We start from the raw sequence: 23,345 nt of genomic DNA on the forward strand, positions 1-23,345 counted from the left end.
CGTCACTAGACGTGTAGTTTCCATCGAAATATATTTTGAAAGTTTTCCCTGTATTTTTACTTTTCAAGTTTTCTATCTTCTATCGACTGATTGTGTATTTACATATAGGTAATGTTTTCCTGTGCGCCATAGCATTTTTTCTTCATTTTGCTCATACGTCACAAATTTCTTTCAAAGAAAAGAATTTAAATTCTCTTGCATACACAACCGGGGCGCGATATGGTGAATATTAAAATATTGTTTTTTGAAAACTGATCATTGTGAAAGAAATTAGATAGATCCATTTGGCGGACTGAAAATACTTTAGTAAGGATGCTAAAATACAGATTATCTTTGAACCATGGGTTTGGAAATGATGTTAAATGGAACAAATCATTGTTTCAAGGGCATGGTAGGATTGGTGTCTGAATTTGAACACCGATGTTTGAAAGAGCTTGTTTGTTTACAACTTATTCACAGAGGATAGGATACAACTAGATCTACTTGGAAGATCTTCGGAGTGATTACAACTTTGATAGGTTAAAAATGAGTCAATTTACATTTTGTGTTAAATAACATGCTCACTGTTGTTTCATTTTAAAATACAAAATTACAGTTCACTCATATATAAACGAAAAGAGTTTTGAATCGCTCCTAATAAAATTCACGTGAATTGTCCCGTAATCCTTTCCATACCTCATGGTTTTATTTTCGATGTAAATGAGATGTGTACCCAAATTTTGTAGTCCTGTTTGGCGCCATATAACCTATACTGTGTTGGTGCGCCGTAAAACCAAAATAAATAAATAAATAAATGTCCCGTAATCCTTCAAACTCCAATGGCGACAAGAGATTACAATGGGAGACTGCCGTTGAAAATATAAATTTGCCATTTGTTTGGATATTTGGGAAAACAGAAAAAAATCGTTAAATTTCTCGAGGGTGACTTCTTTTTAGTTTATCAAACCATGTTTACTTTGCCGGTAGGTGTCGTAGTTTTGTCATATGACACCGAAGTTGGGGTAAACCTTTGGAATGGAACAGACTTTAGTTATCTCAATGGGCGCTCAACTAACGTAATCGCCTGCGGTGGAACAACTGATTAATCAATTAATGCTGTGGCGCGAACGCGTGTGAGTATGTGTAAAACTGACGGTACAGTGCTATCTCATTTGCATGTCAAGCCATCACACATGACTTGATTCCCCTTCTAGTCACATTTTACTTTACTGACGAGCTTACCGAACCTTAAAATTCTCTTTTAATGAGCGCTGAGAGAGAAAGCTACTTGTACCATTTTTCATGTCTTTGGTATGACGCGGTCAGAGAGCAAACCCAAGACCTCTGGCTCTTGAAATGTGCGCTTTGCCTAAAACCAATTAATATGAATGTAAATTACTTCGTTACCTGGTCTGGGCGCCTTTTTTAGTACTTTTCGGCGTGCAAAATTGAATCATACGCGACGTCGAAGGGACCTGGCCGAAAACAATGTTATTATTCCAAGAATGAGAGTATAATGTGTAGTATATCACTTTCTAAACAATTGTTACGTACGTGGTCAGAACGCATTCCTTGGGACCTATTCTAACTGTGGTTTTTCTTCCAATATTTAAGTGTCTTCCATTTATTGAAACAGGTGTACCACCAGACATTGGGCCAAACGCTGGTTCTATAGAAGTTACCACTGGGACCTGCAAATATTTCAATATTTTAGATGAACTGATTATACGTCTGGCTTCCGTAACAGTTGAACGTTTATATTCTTTGTATTCATGCATAAAATTTGGAACTATACAAAATAACTGATTCGAAAAAATAAAGATAAACACAAACAGAGAGAGAGAATGAGAGAGAGAGAAGAGAGAGAGAGAGAGAGGGAGAGCGAGACACAGAGAGAGACAGAGAGAGTGCGTGGGTACGTGTGTGCGTGCGTACGTGCGTACGTGTGTATGTGTTCGTTCTTGCTTACTTGTGAGCGTGTGTGTGTGTTTGTGGTCTGGTTTAATTACGGACGCTTTAAAAATATCAAGTGTATGATTTTGAAGATATGTCAGGGTACATACAAATTCTACAATCAATCTAACCTTAAACCAATAGGTCTGATATGCTATGATCATTTAAAAGAATTGAAACTAGGGACCGTAACACATAACAGGTAATATGCTAATTTTGTAACTGACAAATTGCGCAATTTGTTTCCAAATTACATATTTGGTAAACATTTTAAAACTTGAAAGGCTGTGTCGCAAGCATTACGTCATTTCGACACATATATGACGTCGCAACTAAAGCAATTTGTTTCATCATTGAATAGGTTTTGTTTTCGACGGGAGTTGGATATTGAATTTTGTAATTCCTCAGTGATATACAAACTGTATCTCAGGCAGAAATCTGTAGGTATAATATAATCAAGATGAATGGTTATTACGTGAAGTAGCTATAAGTAAATAAAGAAACGTCACCAAATATCAAATGAGTACCAAAACCTCATTATTTTATTATATTGGAAGTATGGATGGATTAGAAGATGGACAAAAGAATGCACACACGTATAACACTTTAACTACGCCCTATCCCTTTAAATGGTTGAAATAAATCATTGCTGTATAAATGATTATGTAGCTAATTGACAATACATGAAAATCTCGTTTTCATTTAATACAATCATGCGTGATTATATAAAATATTACCAAATGATAAAACAGTTCCGAATACTGTCCTGTTGAATTGTTTGCCAAAGTAACAGCCACCACTCCACTTTTCTCTGTGACATTGGATTCTGGGGCCAGTTCACACCATATTCTGAAGTATTGATCAGTAGTATTAAGATGCGAACATCCTTATTATTTCTGTGTACCATGTGATTATAAACAATTGTTAGAAGGTGCAGTTTTTCGATTTTGAAAGTCAACATTATCATGAACGATTTGATTTACACAATGCAATGTTACGAAATTAAAACCAACACCATCATAACAATTTGAGTTACTTTGTTCAAAGCTGATAGTCATGTTTGCTTGAGCTTAATCTGTACCTTATTATATGTTTCTTCTTTAGCATATATTTATAAACATCATTTTCATGATTTACTCTTAAATCATGAAATGGGCATTTTCTAAAAATTTCAACATGCATTCCAATATATCTGCTTTATATATATATATACAACCAGCTAAATATATAGTTAAAGTGGCATGATGAGCATCTTACTGCATATAATGTGTTTTTGTGAATGTTTTATTAAAGGAATTTTCGGTTGCTCTGCATTTAAATGTGTTAAATTAACGATATTGCCGCATAAGTATTTGAAGTTGATGCTTTAGAAATAACTTATACAATAATAGTTCTGTCTTCGATCTTCTACAGTGATCTCCCTTACCTATAGGTGGAGATTTCTGAAGTTGAAGGAAAGCAACTCATGCGTGCAATTTGACTTTTCTTAAAAAAGACTGCCCCAGACAAAATAAGAAAAGTCATATTTGGAAACTCATTATTGTATATAGTACTGGTAACAGGAAGAGTTTGATATATTAGGTTAAAAAGTATAATTTCCACCACTCTTCTTACACACACATCTATTTCATTGGATCTTTACTTGAAAAAATGCGCATTTTCCCACTTTAACAATTTATATAGCCAGGTTCTATATCGTGGTATAAGCATATACATGTTGAAAATTATCTATATACAGACTCTCTACTGATAAAAAGTAGTCTTTTATATTAATTACTTTACTCCTGGTTCGTAGCGACTTGGTATTGAAGCACATGGTTTACCAGCTATTGAAACAGCATTCACTGTATCGTTGTAGGATGAGCCAAGATTAAAACCGCCTATTTCTACCAAAGTAGTGGCTTTTGCATATGCAGATAGTGGGTATACCTAAGTGAAGAAAGAAATAAAAAAAAACAACATTAGATGAAACAAAGCGTCGAAGTAATTCGTGAACTGACCCAGGAAAATCGTTATAAGAATAGCATCGACAAATGTGTTGTAACACTAGTTGCCAAATTATAATATATCAGCCAGTCTCAAACCGTTAAAACGAAATCTTTTTAGTTGCTATTCATCCCATATGCAAACACTCCTTGCACTGATTTTTTATTATAATACTTTTTTGTTAATCTGCCTCATAGTGGTATGTAATTGAAGTACTTCATTTGTTGACCATGTCCACCGAAGCCGTTGTATAAGCCGCAAGCCGGAAGCTGGAAAGTATATTTTATAAGGCCAAATAATTTGCCTATGGTAAAATAATCTCCGAACAAGGAACAAGCAAAATTTGCAGGGATTAATTTAAAATTACTAAATTATAATTCGTCACGTAATAAACGTTTATGTGATTAGTATGTTTGCTACGAGCCACAGTATACAAAACATTGGTTTCAAGTTTTTAAGTACCGAGCAAAAACTGGTCTACCTATGAGAAGTATGGTAGTATAAACTAGATGTATTTTCATAGGACACATGCACCCATTCCCGTCACTGCACTTTGTTTCATGACTCTTGGTGAAAAATTTTTGATGTGTTTGCAACACGAACTTCAAAGAATTTTATGTGAGTTTTTCACCAAGTAAAGGTCCATAACTTTGGCCTAAATGAGTAACAAAATGAACACCAGGAGCACAACTTTACATGCTATAAAACGTTCCTCTAATGTATAGTATATTTGGAGATACATGGGACAAAAACCTGTATTTCCGACCATGTCAAAATCCATAACTTTTGAAAAGTGAAAATAAAAAAAAAATAAAAAATTCAGGTGCCTAAATTCATATGCCGGATAATATTCCTATATGGTTTTGTGCTTCTATGTAAAATGCTTTTAAGATAAGTGCAACACAAACTCACAAGCTTTTTTTGTGAATATTTCACCAGGTCAGTTGATCATAATTCGGCCAAACCGAGCGGAACATATGGTGCGTAACTTCACATCCCTTCATGTTTTATGACTATATGTCAAAAGTTTTTGAGGTACATGCGACACAAATAAGTATCCCATTTATGCATTTTCTTTGACAATCAAATTTGGTCTGACTAACAGAAATCAGGAACAAAATACCTGGTGCACAACGTCTCATACTGAATAATATACCTATGATGTTTCACGACCACCATTTCACATTCTGAATACTAGTAATATTCCTGTAATATTTTATAATCCTAGGTCAAATACTTTTTGAAATACACGCGACACAAACTTAGGCCCTTTTTATCCAGTTTTTTACTAAGACATAGACAATGATTCTGGCCGCTATATTCACCACCTTTCTGATTCAACACCTGGTTTTATATTTTAATCTTCATTGAATGTTCAAGATATAAATAAAAACTGGACTCAATATTTAAAGGTTATTTCATTATAACAAAACGCAAATAACAAAAATAACAACGGTAACAACGGAGACGAAAACACTAACAGTAACGGTTAAAATTAAGTAACCCTTCAATCAGAAGTTGCATAATCAGTTAATCCGAAATTATGGCGGTGCACTTCAAACTAATTGAATTAGTATAATTCCAAATTACTTACTATGTGTTGATATTTTCAAACCTGTTTAGTTAAAATGGACCATCCGGCTATATTTTCAATGTCAACGTGTACAGTTTATATCAGGTGTGTAACGTCACTTGTTATCCGTATTAATGGATACATATTAACGCCTAAAATTATGTTGAATTCCGTTTAGTATTTCTCAGGAACACATCTCCCGAGGGAAATGTTTTATGCACTGGTAATTTACGGAGCACTAATATTTCTATTTTGTTTTTGTTGTGTTTAGAGACTTTCGAACAATATTTAGGTCACATGGCGAGTTCCTCCAGCTTTTAGGTTGTAGAGAAAACCTTTGTTGTCCAAGCATTATTTCATCACGGGTGAGCATCCAGGTAGAACCTACGATTATCTTAATCCACAAATGATGGATTCTACATCCAAAACAAGGTTTCGAACCCATATCGATGACAGGCATGCGGTTTAAAGTCAACCACCTCAACCACTCGACCACGGGTCCACTCTTCTCTCTTTATAGTATGAAAAGGATTGGAACCACTGCCTTACACTTGCATGATCGTAAGAGGTGACTAATAGGGTCTTAACACTTGGTTTTGCAGTAGCTCTGTGATTTTAGCAGGTATGCAAATTTTGATTCCATACCTCATGTTTTATTTCGATGTAAATGGGAACCAAAATTTGTTGTCCTTTTTGGCGCTATATAACCTATACTGTGTTAGTGCGCCGTAAAACCCAAATAAATAAATAAATAACTCTTTATAGTAAAAGATAATAGGTAAGGGTAGATTTCTCGGAAGCACAGAGCACCAAAAACACAGCCCCAGAGCCACGCATTTACATAGTAGGCCCACAACAAAAAGAAGCTTTAATGGAAAAATATTTCAGACGGGTTGCTTCAAACATCCAACAAGTACATATTAATATAAGCTAAATATTGATTAAGGGGGCGGAAATGGTAAGGGGCGAAATTGCGTCGGGGGTGGGGGAGGAATCCGAAGAAGAAAGTTGAACAAGGACAAATATACAAGGGAATGCCATGTTCTTCAAAAACAGTCGCACTGCAACGTAAACCACAATAGCGCAGACACTCATGTACCAAAGACAAACACACAACGAAGATCAACTGAATAACATAGAAAAACGAACAAGCAACACATAAGAAAACAGTAGGGCACCGTAATAGACTCACAAGCTTACAAACGCACCCACACAAGTAGGAAAAACAATCAAGTACCGTCTTGGGGTTCGGCTGCCAAAATAAAGAGGAGCCTTGAAAACTTACTAAAAGTAAAGGGGATGGGATGCAAAAAGTAGCGTAAATACAAGGGAAAGGAGAGGGCAAAAGAGGGAGTGGGGCGGAGGAAAAACGCTTACAACAAACAAGAAAACATATGCAACACACAACCTGTTGAAAAAAGGGGCACCGCCTTGGAACGGTCAGTAACCTAGATAAAGGAAACTGGGGGTTTAAACGCGTTTAGGGCATGTCAGCCTCGCACTTACCCTATCTTCAACAAGTTGAACAACACAATGTAAATGAAATCCCCGCTGAGAAAGGCTCTAACATAAGTGCAAAAGTAACAGATAAATAAAGCAAAACAAACAATTAAAGTAAATTTAAGGTACAATTACACCAATGTACTCAACAACTTGTCTGAAGTCAGAGCAACAAGAACCTAACTTTTAAGGGCACGACTAAGAAAACTGTAAGACAAAAATCAACTCCCTCCGTCCGTTGTATGTAGGATTTAGGAGAAAAGCATCATGGAGTCCTACACTTTATTAGTCATCGCACCATCAAATAGAAAAGCGTAGCAATTAACTCTAGAGAGGTCAATCACTAAACATGCACTGTGCTTCACGATTTTCGCATCGTATCCTCTTTTGATAAACTTTTTAACCAATTTTATAAAAATTTGATTAAAATAGGGGTTATGTTTAATTTTCCGAATTTTATAAACTACATCTCCATAGTATTCCGGGTGTGTAAGTCCAAGATTTAAAAGTGTTTTAAGGGGCGTATTTTATTTTTCTAATAGTTCAGACGATCTGTAGTAAAATTTACTGAAAGCTTTCCGTAGCTTATGATAACGGTAACCCTGTTGTAACAATTTCTTGGTGATATGGATATTTCTGTCATTAAGGTGGAATGCGCCCCAAATTTTTTTTCCGAATTTCGTCCTGAAATTTATACTATACAAAATTCAGGACATATGGGATTAGGTTCCCATTTTACTTTGTCGCCATATTCTTCGAGTTTTTTGCTATTATGTCACAAACATGGCCCCTGACGTCACTTTTCGTGTAACGCCCAGTTCCGAATGCCCTCGGCATTTTTCCTTTCCTGCGCTCTGAATGTCATAAAAATGAAAAATACAAAATAATTGTCACTTTGCATTTAGAAAATGCTACTCAATGGTACAAAATTCAGCGAAATAAGATTGACGCTTAAGACGTCAGAGATGATACTGTGACGTCAGAACGGAAAAACTCACATCAAGTTTTGCTATAAATTTTGCCTTAAAATCCAGTTTATAAAAAATCGGCTCGATAAAAAAACGTATAACTTTGGTATGTTGTTTCACAGTATGTGTACGTCTAGCAGACATATAAATACTTAGGGGTCACCGACTTTTATTTTTCAATATTTGACGATATTTTACCCCTACCCCATTAAGAAATTTCACGCTAAATCGTGTTTTCACGCTAAATCGTGTTTTATTTAACAAAATAATCTAAATAGTATGCGAAGCTGCATGTATCAACGGTAAATCGGAAGGTATTGAGAGACATAAGGGGAGATTCGCTAAGAAAGTGTTAGAAAAAGTCAGATTTTTTAAAACATGTAATAAATTGAAACATTCAGTGATTACGGACATGTTCCGGAAAGAAGAATTGTAGATATGAAATATCTTGGTGAGATATTTGATAAAGGGTGTAAATCATGTTAACGACATGTCGTATCTAAGGATATTATCGAAAAAAAAAAACTTGTTGACCTTGTTCATTGGTTAAATTAAGTGTTGAAACTATAATTTCTACATCCAGGACATTCGGAGAAACAGATAGGATTTTTACTAAATCTCTGTACTCCGTAAATCTGAACGCTGCAACTGGTGAGGGTTTTATAACATCTTTTCTAGTATTTATTACTTTATTAAGAGTTTGTTACTGCACTTGATTAAAAGGTTTCCGCCAAGAAATGAATTCTTTGCATCGGACCTGCAGCTGTGCTTAACTGTAATAAAAAGACACTGTCTCAAGAATAAATTCTCTGCGTCGGACCAGCTGCAACACTTTATCGTCATCTGAAGATATGTCTTTCAGAAATAAAGTCTCTTCACTGGACTAGCTACTCTGCCTAACTGTGACCTCTCTGTCACTCTCTCTCTCTCTCTCTCTCTCTCTCTCTCTCTTTCTCTCCGGTGGGGCTCAAACTCCGAAACTCGCGATCCAGAGGCGAACGCTCTTCCACTGAGCTATAAATGCACACGATTCCACTTTCAGTGGAGTCATCTTGTCTGGAGCGTCTGCCTCCGGTGCGAAATATTATGACTTTGATCGCCATTCGTTTACCAAGAATGTGAAAAATGATAGCATTTGCTCAGCTTTATGCGGATAGAATAGACTCCTTTCTCAACTCGTAATCTCGCATGAATGAGATTTGGAGATTGATGTCTAAATTAGTAGAATTTATTTCATGATTCACCATAAATTAATTAGTATAAAAAATAATAATTTCTTATCAGATATAGGATCCGATATACTATTTTCGTGCTGATTATACATGTAAAGTGGAGCAGCCGTCTGCCATGCGTTGATAAATATTTCTGGTAAAATCAGGCAAATGCTCATTCATAAAATTACATTTGAACGAACTTTCTAAATGTTAAAAACACGTTAAAGTACCTATTTTCACGATATTAAATCGACAACGGACCACATACAAGCTTTTTTACAAAGCTAAGGTAGCATTTGCAAGAGACTGTGTTGAACGTTAAACTATTTTTCAACCTTTGAATTTGCATTTTGAAAACATCAATAGGAAATAAACAATGGATAGTAAATAGTGGATATTGTCCGTAAGTATTGACCTGGCAGTCATGGATATTCCGTACATTTCCGTTATTTAATTCTCCGTGTCCGGACGTAAATAGCGTAAATATTTCTTGATGATAAACAAAATATCGCATGTGCAAGTAGCTGCGGGGACAAGCCGATTATCCATCAATCCCGGGGTTGTGGGTTCGAGTCCTCTGTCTGATAATCTATTTTTTAAATTTCATCTCCAAACTGTACAGGCCGGAAAATTAAAACTTATCTGATCAAATTTTATGGTTCATTTATTGAAAGAAATACACTTTCATTCAAGATATTTTGTAGAATGTGTCGAGTAAAGGTAGGTATCTTAGATAAAAAGACAAATTACTCCCGAAAATTGATACTACAAGTGAAAACAAATAAAAATGCGTGAATATTGTCGCAAGGAAATGTAAGAATACAAGCAATTACGATAACACTACATTACATTTTGTACATTGAATATACAAAAATGATCTGAGGTAATTTTGAACCCGCGGTAATGTGCGTGGAAGTCAGACAGTTGATCATAAAGGTTATTTGTGTAATAATAGATCTTTTCAGGATACAATATTGCGTGAAGTAACGAAAACGCCCGAAAATATTAGTGAAGATTAATGATTGCCAGGTCAATACTTACGGACAATAGTATAAAATATACATTTTGTCAAAAGTGTTTACCCGTGGTAACGTGCGTGGAAGTCAGACAGTTAACTATAAAGGTTATTTGTGTGCTAATAGATCTTTTCAGGATACAATATTGCGTGAAGTAACGAAAACGCCCGAAAATATTAGTGAAGATTAATGATTGCCAGGTCAATACTTACGGACAATAGTATAAAATATACATTTTGTCAAAAGTGTTTACCCGTGGTAACGTGCGTGGAAGTCAGACAGTTAACTATAAAGGTTATTTGTGTGCTAATAGATCTTTTCAGGATACAATATTGCGTAAAGTAACGAAAACGCCTGAAAATATCAGCGAAGAATAATGAGTGCCAGGTCAATACTTACGGACAAAAGCATGAAGTATATACATTTTTTTCAAAGTTGTTTTCTTTTCTTCTGCAGTTCAGATGGAATATATCGTGAACATTTCTTATAATAAATACATCTCGTTTTTAACACGAACGTAAGTTGTGCAAGTTGAAAACGCATTCTTTTTAACTCTAACGTCATATACCCTAAAACCATGTGGGGGTGGGGGTAAAGTTATATCATATTGCGAAAAATAGAAGTCGGTGACCCCTAAGTATTTATGTGTCTGTTAGACGATCACATACTGTGGAACAACATGCAAAGTTATACATTTTTTTATCGAGCCGGCTTCTTGTAAACTGGATTTTAATGCAAAATTTATAGCAAAACTTGATGTGAGTTTTTCCGTTCTGACGTCACAATATCGTCTTTGACGTTTTAAGCATCAATCTTATTTCGCTGAATTTTGTACCATTGAGTAGCATTTTCTGTACGCAAAGTGATTATAAGTTTGTATTTTTCATTATTATGACATTCAGAGCGCAGGAAAGGAAAAATGCCGAGAGCATTCGGAACTGGGCGTTGCACGAAAAGTGACGTCAGGGGGCATGTTTGTGACACAATAGCAAAAAACTCAAAAGAATTTGGCGACAAAGTAAAATCGGAACCTAATCGCATATATCCTGAATTTTGTACAGTATAAATTTCAGGACGAAATTCGGAAAAAAAATTTGGGGCGCATTCCACCTTAAATTCATCTATCTTTGAGCAAGCTCTTTAAGTAAAATTAAAGTAAAATCAATTCATCATAACTGATTGTATTGAGAATAATTATTGTCTTTATACCTTATTGATTTCTGGATATCCGCATTCTGTTGTATCATTTGTAATTACTTTGTCACTGCAATGAGTCCCATTCCAATTGCAGTGTAAATGTGGTTGGTACCTTTCAAAACTTTTGCACTGTCCACAGTTTCCGGAGGGCTGGACAAGATTTTCGCAGGCATAAATTATCACTGAAATACAAAGATTAACAGCCCGATCGGTTAGCTTACCATATAGTTCGCCATATTATAATATCAAATTATTTGCCGCTATTTAAGTACTAAGCGGCTTTCGCGGTCAGTCTGTTTCCGCAAAAGTTTTGTAGTCAGCTGACTCAGCTGCATAACTTATATATGGATTTGTGTGTTGTTGTTAAAAACGACGTTTTATCTTGACTTTTGTATTATCATTTCATTCAGGTATATCAATTACCGTACTTCCGTTAACATGTTTTTCCAGAGACAGTTTCTTTTGTCAAAAACGAGCAGGACTGGTATTCTGATGCACGCATGTATATTTTCAAATTTAGGTCTCATCTTGTCTTTATAATGTTCATTATGTTTTCCTTTAAAGTTTCAAACCTGACTTAATTACATACACCGCTTAAACTGATTCGTTTGCGAAATGAATAAATAAGTCGGCGTCACGTGTCTACATAAATGTATTAATAGTAGGATCATGCTTTGCAGTAATAATATTTCCGTCCCTTTTAAATGGCCTAAAACTCCGTATAGTCATAAAGTCATGTTGGTCTGCAATAATGTACTATTATATATTGATTTGTGTTTACCGATGGTATATTTTGTAAATTTCGCTCACGATTACAGTTCTTGATTTTCTAAAAGTGTTAACGATAAGTGATCCGCTTTTTCCCAATTGATGTGCTGTTTTACCTGTAATTTTATCTGCAACTTTTTGTTACGTGCCTAACCTTATAATTCTTCGCGTATTTTGCGTCTGATGTATTTCCACGAATCACAGTAGCTGCCAACTCGCCTGTCGGTGTAAAAACGAGAAACACAATGTTCGCAAGTGTTTCTAGGATAACGGAAATACCCCAGTGCTAAAATTTCTCGTAACTCGATGAAACGTGGTTTTCAGCAACTTTTTTATTTTGTTTTCCTTTATAACTGACATTTATTTTTAAAGGGAAAATTTATACATTTTTGAGAATATATAAAGTATCCAGTCATATGGGATAGTTCGGTAGAACATGTAATGGACATATATATAATCATTGGTAATGATACCAAATTTTATTGCTCCTGTATTTGATGTCGATATAATCATAAACCTTAATGAATAACTTTTTTCAAAGATAAATTGCTTTTAATTCATTTTTTCCCCATCATAAAACGTTTTAAATTAGCTTTAAAATGATTTTGTTTCTCACCGAAATAGAATGGATACTAGACTCGTCATGTTGTTTATCATTACAAAGCTCTATGTTTTGTGTACGGACCTTATTGTCAATATATATATCAACACAGACTCTCAGATACTTATCTCATAATTAATTTGAAATGATACCAATACGTTATTGAAATATTTTTTACTTTCATGTACGCTTTCGTAGTCCCTTTTATGTGTTAATTTACTACTTTAAGTTAATACAGCTGTTAATGCTCTTATAGCATGTACACGTATCTGTATAAAAGTGCCCTATCATTTTTAGATTTTAATCTAAATATTTCTATTCTATAGATCTGAATAGGGGAAAGAAATATTATCGCTCCTGTCAAGCAGCGACTTATGCATCATGTAATATATCTGTTCTGTCCAGCAACGAACCAATTATATGTTATCTGAAGAAATTTTTTGTGTACATTCTCAGTAAGGTTCAGCAGAATAACATGATGTTTCTGGATCCAAAGAGTTAAGGGTTTCTCGGATAAAGATCTGCCTACTTTAAGACTTAGTAAGTCTCTGTAACTTAGTGCATGTCAAGCTAGCATTATGCAATTGTTTAATTAAATGCTTCAATGTGATCGTCTGGTGAAATATGCTTTGAAGTTCAATGTGTATAGGAATCTATCTCATCACCACTCATGATCAATCCATAAAGAATATATTGTGCACAACTTATTACTATTGTTTGTTAGTCGGGTTCAAGACCTTGAGGGTCAAATGCAATTTATGGAAGTTCTTAGTAACCGCACTCTTAATTGAGAAACTTGAACATATTCAGCAAGACAAAGTATATTGCAGTATTTGTAATCACATTCTGTCCGGAGCGTTCGTTCTCAGAAAACAAGTCAAGGCTTAACTCAAGTACATCATTTACCAATGGCATGCTGTCGCCACTGAAATTGGAATTATATATAGAAATTGTCAGCCGTTCATCAAAATTGTCAGTAGCATCATTTTGTTTTAGATGGGTTTCTATTCATAATAGACATGTTTACATTTAACAATTTGTTAGACATACATACAAAAGATATAAAAACTGGGTTCTTTAACACATTTTTGTCAGACCTAAATAACTACATGTATAAATAAACTTGTACAAACAGAAGTCACTTACCTGGCATTTTGTTACCATCTATTGGAGAAACACCCGACACCAACTGTAAGGCTGCCTCGCGCTTACTTACAGAATATGGTAGGGTTGTCATTTCCTCCTGAAAGGAATATCAATGCAGTTAAATTCCTACTTAATTAGGTAGAAAATGTTGTTTTTGACGAATGATTATCCAGTCAGATGAATTTAAAAAAGTGACTTAGTTACACAATAAGTTGCTATATATACTTATTACATATGAATGATAAAGAAACTGATGAAAACAGTTAGAATACTATTAGCATGGGTAAATCATTTTTTTTTTCTAAAATTATGAAAATATGCTAAAAAGAAATATCAACATAAGATCATTCTGATTATTTTTCATTTAGTATGAATAAAATTCATGAACCGAAATAAACAGTGTTTACCACTTGTTTGATCTATTGATAAGATAAATGATATGAATTTCATAATTAAGGATAATATATTGGTAGAGATAACTAATTAACTGAGTATCCACTATAGCAAAATAGTAATAAAAACGCCACTCTTAAGCTATCTGACACATTTTGAATGAAATTTATAAACTTAGATTGATTTCAATACTTCGAGGAAATCTGTATTTGTTACTTCCCAAACGGAAAAAGAAATTAACAAAACACTAACAAAACTCTAGCAAAATACAACAAAGCATATCTTAATATTTTGTCAGTATGTTTTGTTACTACAGCTTTTAACAAAACACTAATGCTGTACTTTCAGAATTCTAGGTGTTTCTAGATGAACACATCTGCGGATGTCTCTAAATTGTTTTTGTACTTTTAGCATATGTAAATGTTGAGTTCTGCTCAACCCGGGGCTAGAGGGCGTGGACGGTAGCATGCATTTCCACTACCGTCCATGAACAGGCTCAATCAAACCGAGCCTGCAACATTTTCGTTTTTGTTGTGTTGAGCGACCTGTGGAGTTTCCACTTTTTCTATTTTAGTATTTTGTTTATGTTTTCTTATATCAGTAATGTTTTATTAATTGTTTTATTACACTTTGGAGAAAGAAAACCGTGTTTTCTTAGTGTTTCATTACACTTGAATTTGTACATGCTATATTTTGTTGGTATTTCATTTGACTTAAAAAGTGAAGATGGTGTTTTGATGGTATAATGCATACTCATTTTCATATTCATAATGTTAACACTACTATAAAGTTAAATTTTGAGGATTTTGCCATGATGTTATGCTCATTGATGGATTGAAAAACATCATTTTTGTGTTTTGTTTCATACGGATATCTGCTGACAACACAACAGACACAGTATTCTATTTTCACGATATTTAGCTCTCACCTAAGCAGGAAGTGCTGTAGGTGGGCTGACGTGACCGCCTCGTGTCTGTCTGTGGTCTATTCACATTTTGTACCAAAGCACTATGAAAATGGCTAGTTAATCTTGATGCATTTACTCTTAATGATTGTACGGAGCATAATAAATAAATGATTTATTGTTTCTAAAGATATATTTGTTTATAAATATAAATTTTTTAATTCCCGTCTCTAGATTTGCAATGGTAATAAGGCTTTTGTCACTGAATTCCATGGAGCTCCATGGCAAATAGCATGGAAATCAATGGACTATTGAAATTCTCCATGGACATTGAACAGAACAGTAAGTTTCCATGGATTACAACTGAAATATTAATCAAGTTTCATGGAAACAAGACCTTATGCCGTGGAAAATTGGGATATAAAATAGCATGGAAAATAGCTTAGACAATTTTTGTGATGGAAACTGTGGACACAGAATGTTTGGGAGGTATTTCTTGTGAACATAGAACATTTTAATGGATAAGTCTTTTTATGAACAATAATTACAATTAACTTAATTAGACAGGTAACAAAACAAATGGGATTAAAACATTTATTGTAATGCAACTTGTATATATACACAAGTTCAATTTCCAAGGAAAAACAGCAGTAGACTTCTGAGATTTTTCAATAACTTTACTTCTTCACTGCAAGCACTTTCAATTGTACATATCTTCAGGCAGTTTACATTTTGAAATAATACAATGACATAACAAAAATCAGACGTTGCGGCAAACGAAAAAAATATATAATACACCTGAAGAATACCCTGTGTACATGCACAAAACTTGGCAGAAACAGAATCTGTACCATTCAAAAAGGGGAGATAATAAGTGTCGTTAAAACATATGTATGATCGATATATAAGTTAAGGAATAACATTTAGGTAATTGAATTAAAAGTAATGATGGAGTAAAAAATAATTATGGATACTGTTAAGAGAAAGAATTACTCAAATAACCCACTAGGTCTTTATGACAAAAGTGATATTTAAGCATATATCAAAATAGCATCAAAAATTAAAGGGAGGTAATAAAATTTAAAGACATAACTGAATTACAAGAATGAAAATAGATAGAAATTAATAAACAACAACAAAGCAATGGTGGTTCGTAAAGTGTACACAGTTGAAAACATTAAATTTTTAACCAGTTATAGCAATGTTATCTGAAGATGATTTTTGCTTCACATACATTTTTGTTCATATGTTTTCGTTTTGCAACTATTAAGCAGCTGTATTTTCTAGTTTATCATGCTTTTAATTTACTAAAAGGAAAAGTGGATATTTCTAAATGAAATTATTCAATGGAGTCAATAAAATTTAAACCGGTAGAGTTATCTCCCCAATTACAGGGTAAACAATGCCACCAGCCTGCTTACCACAGTTTACTTTTGTAAATTTAGAGAATAATATTTTGCTTTAAAATCAGTGTTTTTAACCTGTTACTTACTTATTAATTAGTTTACTGGTGTTGCACACATTAATGTTGAGGTAAAAAAAAATAACAGAGAAAAATGTTTATGGATTGGCAGTGGCTTATGGATCATTTACTTTTAGTCATAGATGATTATATTGTTTATTTTATAAGCTTGGGGTAAACAAATGAAAACATGACATATGAATAACTTCTCCAAAATATTCAAATTCATTAATTTAATCAAGTGCATCCAGATATTTCTTTTGATATTAAAGAGTACATGTAATAAGAATAAAGATTAATGTAACCCTTTATTTACTATACATTTGGTAGAAGCTGCTGATGACATTGTTTTGGCGCCATTATTCATCACAGTGTATACAGTTTAAATTATAGGTAATTGACATACCCAATAATAAACCAACATTTTTATGGACATCTAAGTTTTAAACTAAATCATTTTTTTTTAGGTGTAGCACCATATATGTATATTAAGTATCAGCACACATTAATGAATTGGGACTTATTCAGTTATGTGACCCAATGTATTGTGTATGGATCCAGCAGTTCAAAGACATGTAAGTATACTGGCATTATATATATTACTATATATACATGTACAGTGTTGCCTGTATCATAAAGATGCACTACTTTGAATAACATGTATGATATAAAACTGCTTTTATGGTTTAAGATCTCTTGGTTTCTTATACCACAGGTTTTGCAGTGAGGCGAATGGTGTCAAATGATGGCTTTGTGGCGGTTAGTAAAAACTGTGACATTTTACACTAATGGTGGCTAACATTTACAGGAAATTTCTCAACCTATAGTGACATTCAGGTAAAAATTATTTTACACTTACTTTCAGCTGAAAGTAATGGCATATCTCATACTGACTATGCATCGGAAGATTGTTGAAAAAATAGATATAGCAAAAAGTGGAAAATATTGTTATACTTCAATGACTTTGGAACTGAATAGAAAATGGTGACATTTTAGCACCATATTGTATGTATACTTTTTCTGTCACTTAGTGAAGGAATGTCAAATTCAAAAGCAGTTTTGTTATACATGTACTACAGAGTAATTATGAAATTATAGATTTAAACGTGACATGCAATATGGTTTCTGATTCTCATTTCAGTCCAGTTCTGTCACTAACAAGTTTCCATGGAATTCCATGGTATTTCAGTGGATTTCCATAGTTATTTCCTATGGCATGCCATCCAAATACTTCATGGATTGCCATGAAATTTTGAGAGTTCTCACAGTCATCTATGGAGTACCAAGGAAAGTCATGGACTTCCATGTAAAGCTATGGATTTCCACGGAACTCTGTGACATTCTATGGGAACTCCAAGGTATTTTTTTCTCTTTTTTATATAAGAAAACTTAAATTGGTAGTCCGAATACTCCATAGAATATTTTCCATGGATTTCCATAGAATTCCATGGCAAACCTAGAGACGGTGATTGTTTTCTTATTTGTTAGTATCATACATATAATTTTGTTTCATGCATGTAAATAATGTTTTTTTCATGTTTTCTTAAGTGTATCTTGTTCATGTTTAAATGGTGTTTTTACAAAAAATCATAAAATATTCTGTTAGTGTTTTGTATAAACTTGTAACATAATTTGCATATCAATGTTGTTGGTGTTTTGTTAGCGATGTTTCGTTAGTATTTTTTTAATGTTTTGTTACCTCATTTGCATTTCATTTGCTATACTAATAAAACATCATCAAAACACAGTATAGTACATGTAATAGTGTTTTGTTTAAGTGTTTTGTTTCCCCTTTTTTCATTTAGGTTATATTCTTGTTAACGCATCGTTTTATGTCACAGTAAGTCGTTGTTTACTTAAACTGAGAGCATAATCGTTATGTGCAGTACTTAATGACTTTTGAAAATTGACTTTCGAGAAACGTACGTGACTGCAGATTACATTATACGCATAAACAAATAACTACATGAAAACTATAATTCTGTAAAAAAAAAAACTTCGTCATGTAACGGCGGGCAATTAACCTAACAAGTTTTCCTGGATTCTGTATCAGTACAAACCTGTTCTCCGAAAATAACCGCCAGCTTCCCCACTTGAATCAGAGGTGGAGGACGAATGATTTCAGACAAAATGTCCTTATCAAATAGATCAACGCTTTCCCTAGCCCGCCCGCTTAGCTCAGGAGGGAGAGTGTTGGTCTAGGGATTGCGGGGTCGCGAGTTCGATCCCCAGACGGGGCTTATGTTCTCCTAGACGATTTGATAAAAGACATTTTGTCTGACATCATTCGTCCTCCACCTCTGATAATTCATATTGTCAGGAACACTTGTTAGGTAAACTGCCCGCCGTTGCATGACTGAAATACTGTTGAAAAACGGCGTTATACCCAAACAAAAAAACGCTTTCTCTATTGAGCTAATCATGATTAAATGGACTAATGTTTTCAGTATGAATAATATTAAATTTTAGAAAATCATTAAATTTGATATATATACTTGCAACTTCAATAAATAATATTTATTTACATATTTATAGAAAAACATTTTTTTTTTTTTTTGAAATTATCTTCTGATTTTGATAATTAGCGGTATTATACTCCGGGTCTAGAGGTACTATTAGTTTTCCTCTAGCAAATGTTTGCAAAATTTAAATAATTAAATACAGATCTTTGAAAATTCCACCTTCATTTCAGTTCCAGCAAAATTTTTTTCAAGTATTCCCAATGTTTCAAACAAAAAGACATTTTACCATTTCTTTTGATATCACTGTTAATACAGCTGAATTAAATATATAAATGACAGAACTATTATTTTATTCCTTGAATACAAACTACTACAAACCATTCAGTAGAGAAATTCAGAGAGATATTCTTTCAGTAATGTAATTAACACACATGAATTCTGATATGCATTAAACTATTTTTATCTTACAGATTATTTTCTAGCTTTCATTATTCTGTTACTATCTTATGGTTTTAAACTTTCAAATGTTTGTTAACAGCATCAATTAAAAAAGAACTATAATAGCCGAATTTTATGTTGTTTTACATCAATTAAAGATCTTATGTTGAAAATGGTTTTGGTAAATTATAAATGTAAAATCTAGTCGTGTAGGTTAATCTGAAACAATTAGTTATCACAAGTTATTTTTGTTTATAATGATGATAAAGAAATATTAGAATTTGAGAACAGAACATTTTATAAGTACTCAACATTTTATTGAATTAAAGAAAGAACTGTACGTAAGTCAGAGTAACACTTTTGTTATATAATCTTACAAACTGTCTTTGATTTTTGTAATGTTTTCAACTCGTTTTAAGTGATCTTAAATCCGACACGTTTAATGGTATTCTATATTGCGTTATTATAGACAAGGGTTATATCTTCTGTAGTTGATGACTTTATACAAGATAAATTACAAAATTTATACATGATTAACATTACGGTCCAATATTTTCGATCAAATCAATTTAACACTTTGCTTTTGAATTAACTGATGACGATACTTCTTTGCATAGGTTACTATATTTCTATTTTACCAGGAGACAGTCTCATAATTATGAGATTAAAATAATAAAAACAAGGTTATTCTTTATTTGTTGAAGAGTATTGTCATAAATATTAAAAGCAGTAACTTCAAATTTGACAGGTTTTTCTTACAACACCCAACACATAAAACTTATTCTTCTTCTGAAGTCATCTGGATTTAATCAATCAATCATTTTGGATTTTGAAACTTCTTGCTGTTTAAAAAAAACCTAGTAAAGGGTTTTCTTCTGCTCGTTTCCTTTAAAGACCAATTTGAAGTTTTAAATGATAGCTTTAGAGCAATTATGTCATCATACTTAAAAAATAGCAAATAATTTTATGAAGAAGAAGTTATTTTTTCTGATGAAGTGCGTATCACAGTTGCGTTAGTTACAAATACAGTATTTCAGAAAAGCCTTCAGTTTCTTGAAATGTATCTAAGAACTATTCTAAAATGAATTAATTACGACAATTAACTGAAAATATTACCTGTTATATGTTTTCTGTGTTGTTTTGCAATTAATTTGCTTTTTAGGTAACGTATGATAAGGACATGCATAGATAAATGCATATGCAAAATCAATTGTAACAAAATTTATCTGACTTCAAACACCTTGTACAGAATTAAATTTTTTTTATTTATTTTGTTGGGTTTAACGTCGCACCGACACAATGTACTGAATTAAGGTATTCATAAAGTAATGCTTCAATAACAAACTAAAATGCAGTACAAACTTCTTTGTTCAGTTTTAACAGTTCCTGTTTCTTCAAGATGAAAGCGTTTTTCTTTAAAGAATCGATAGCAATTGAAATTTTGAAAATCAGTAGGTGGCGTATATTTCCTTAAAGACGGAGTTTACATTAAAATGCAATAGTTTCACTGTTTCAATAAGATTTTATTTTGTTTATGGATAAATAGTATATCAGGAGCCATCTTAACATAAAATGTCTGAAGGACATGTGAGTCGACTACTGACTGATGTATTAATAGAGTTATTGTCATTACTGCAGTAAAAGAAAATCATGTTATAGTTCACGGGGTGTATTTATTGCAGTAGAAGAAATCGACTTAACGTAAACGGAAAGCAATGACAGCTCAAAACGTTAAAGTATATTTCGTTTTTATACTCTGCTCACAAGATCGAGGTATAATGGAAGAATAATCTGTTGAAAAGTCAATATGGACAAGCTGAAAAATACAGTAACCGGTATGCAGTACAGAAACCATACTGGACGGTCAGAAGGTGCGCTGAATTCCAGAGATTTTAACAGAAATTGTAAAATATCAGTTCCATACAAAACGGGAGTAATTGAGAGATTTATGCTGGAAATGGAATGTAGGTCACTGATGACATATTTGGAATTGTGTCTACTTTATATCAGGATGACCAGGAAGAGATACAATTATGACAAAGTGGTGATTTCAAATATGTACATATTATTCTCTAAAGTTGGATACGGACCTCTAGACAATCCGCACAGGGCTGTCTAGAGCTCCGCTAATCAATGTGAAAACAGAATACGGTATTTGCAGAGAGGAGCCTATTACAAAAAGAAACTACCTTATATGTTAACTCTCATTTGTTTTGCGAATTTCCAGAAGTAAAACTTATAACAGTATGTACAGAGATGAACACGTTTCAACTCCTATGGTTTCAATACATTGTATTTAATACCAGTTATTAGTATCTCTCACACGCTCTCATGCCTTTGCATGTGTTTTCCGTGAATATTAACGATGCATATTCTCTTTAGCCATGAAAATATCATAGATATGTCCTTTCCCGTTTGCACCTAAAATATTCTTCAAATAGACGTACGATCGTAAACTTGCTACATTTTCTGACAACATAAACTAATCAAGCATTATGAAGAGCATTTATACAAACCATGATTTTTACCACACTTTCTTTCCTTTCGCAATCATTTCACCATCATTTGAGCCGTGCCATGAGAAAACCAACATAGTGGGTTTGCGACCAGCATGGATCCAGACCAGCCTGCGCATCCGCGCAGTCTGGTCAGGCTCCATGCTGTTCGCTTTTAAAGCCTATTGGAACTGGAGAAACTGTTAGCGAACAGCATGGAGCCTGACCAGACTGCGCGGATGCGCAGGCTGGTCTGGATCCATGCTGGTCGCATACCCACTATGTTGGTTTTCCCATGGCACGGCTCATTTATCATGAACAGAATGCAGCCTGCTTAGTACCAATCCTTTAATCACATCATAAATATTGAGAATAAACAATATCACGTTGCAGTGAAATAACAAAACGTGTGCTTGAATATCTATGTATCTATACATACCTTAGTAATTCTACAAGTGACGCTGCCATTTTCGTTGAACTGTGAACTGTTAAGCCATAACGTTTGCGTATCTGATTCAATCTGGCATATGTAGGACTCAGACCCTGACTTTAAAAGAAGGAAATACGTTGATATGAATAATTGACAGTTATTAGAGTGTAATAGTAATATCAATATTTACCTCTAGCCTGTCATACTATACTAGCAACGAGGACACTATATATTTAGATAATAACACTAATCGATCTACGCGGGACGATCAAATGCTCAAGAGAAACGTCTCTGTAGACTATAATGTGGAAATCCTTTTTAAAGACTTTATAAATATTATCAATATTATATAATTCATTACAAATGTAAAAAAATACAGCTATAAAAATAAAAATGTTACGGCTAGAAATTTGCACTAACTCCTTAATTCATGAATTCCAATATTTTAGAGGATGTGTATTCTCTGTGAATTTCAGTTTTATTCCGCCAACATGCATTAAGAATTGCTGAAAATATCCACGGTCCCCTCCAAAAAAGTCACAGCTGAATTTGGAGACGTAATTATTTTACAGCTGTAACTATTATCTGTCAGCCATCTATCATTATGCCATTTTAATAATATTACCACAATTGTGTCAAAGTTATCTTCGGACGAAAAGGAGAAAAGATAGTAATAAGATTTGTCAGGAGACAACCAAATCGCCTCCAATGATTAAAAGCCCCTTCTGATTAGATTTGAGGGTGCAACTTCAGTGCGATGTGGATAGGGGTGACATAGTACGTTGAAGATAAACCAATGTACAGGGGGAGGAGAAATTTGAAAAGCGGGATAAAGGCTTTTATATGATATCATTAAATGA

General features: G+C 33.6%; 1 protein-coding gene across 2 annotated transcripts in view; it reads right to left on the minus strand.

The window, feature by feature from the left end:
* LOC123527894 (plexin-2-like) overlaps window positions 1-23,345 on the minus strand; it is a 180,167-nt gene that overhangs the window by 62,970 nt on the left and 93,852 nt on the right. For both annotated transcript variants that reach the window (XM_053523577.1, XM_053523578.1), the window contains 6 exons: window positions 22,495-22,602; window positions 13,902-13,998; window positions 11,399-11,568; window positions 3,710-3,861; window positions 2,670-2,781; window positions 1,534-1,670 (listed from right to left, as the gene is read on the minus strand). In XM_053523577.1, the coding sequence (XP_053379552.1) occupies window positions 1,534-1,670; window positions 2,670-2,781; window positions 3,710-3,861; window positions 11,399-11,568; window positions 13,902-13,998; window positions 22,495-22,602 (776 nt within the window). The remainder of the gene's footprint in view (window positions 1-1,533; window positions 1,671-2,669; window positions 2,782-3,709; window positions 3,862-11,398; window positions 11,569-13,901; window positions 13,999-22,494; window positions 22,603-23,345) is intronic.

The sequence above is a fragment of the Mercenaria mercenaria genome, chromosome 14, assembly GCF_021730395.1.
Source record: "Mercenaria mercenaria strain notata chromosome 14, MADL_Memer_1, whole genome shotgun sequence".
NCBI classification, from domain to species: Eukaryota; Metazoa; Mollusca; class Bivalvia; order Venerida; family Veneridae; genus Mercenaria; species Mercenaria mercenaria.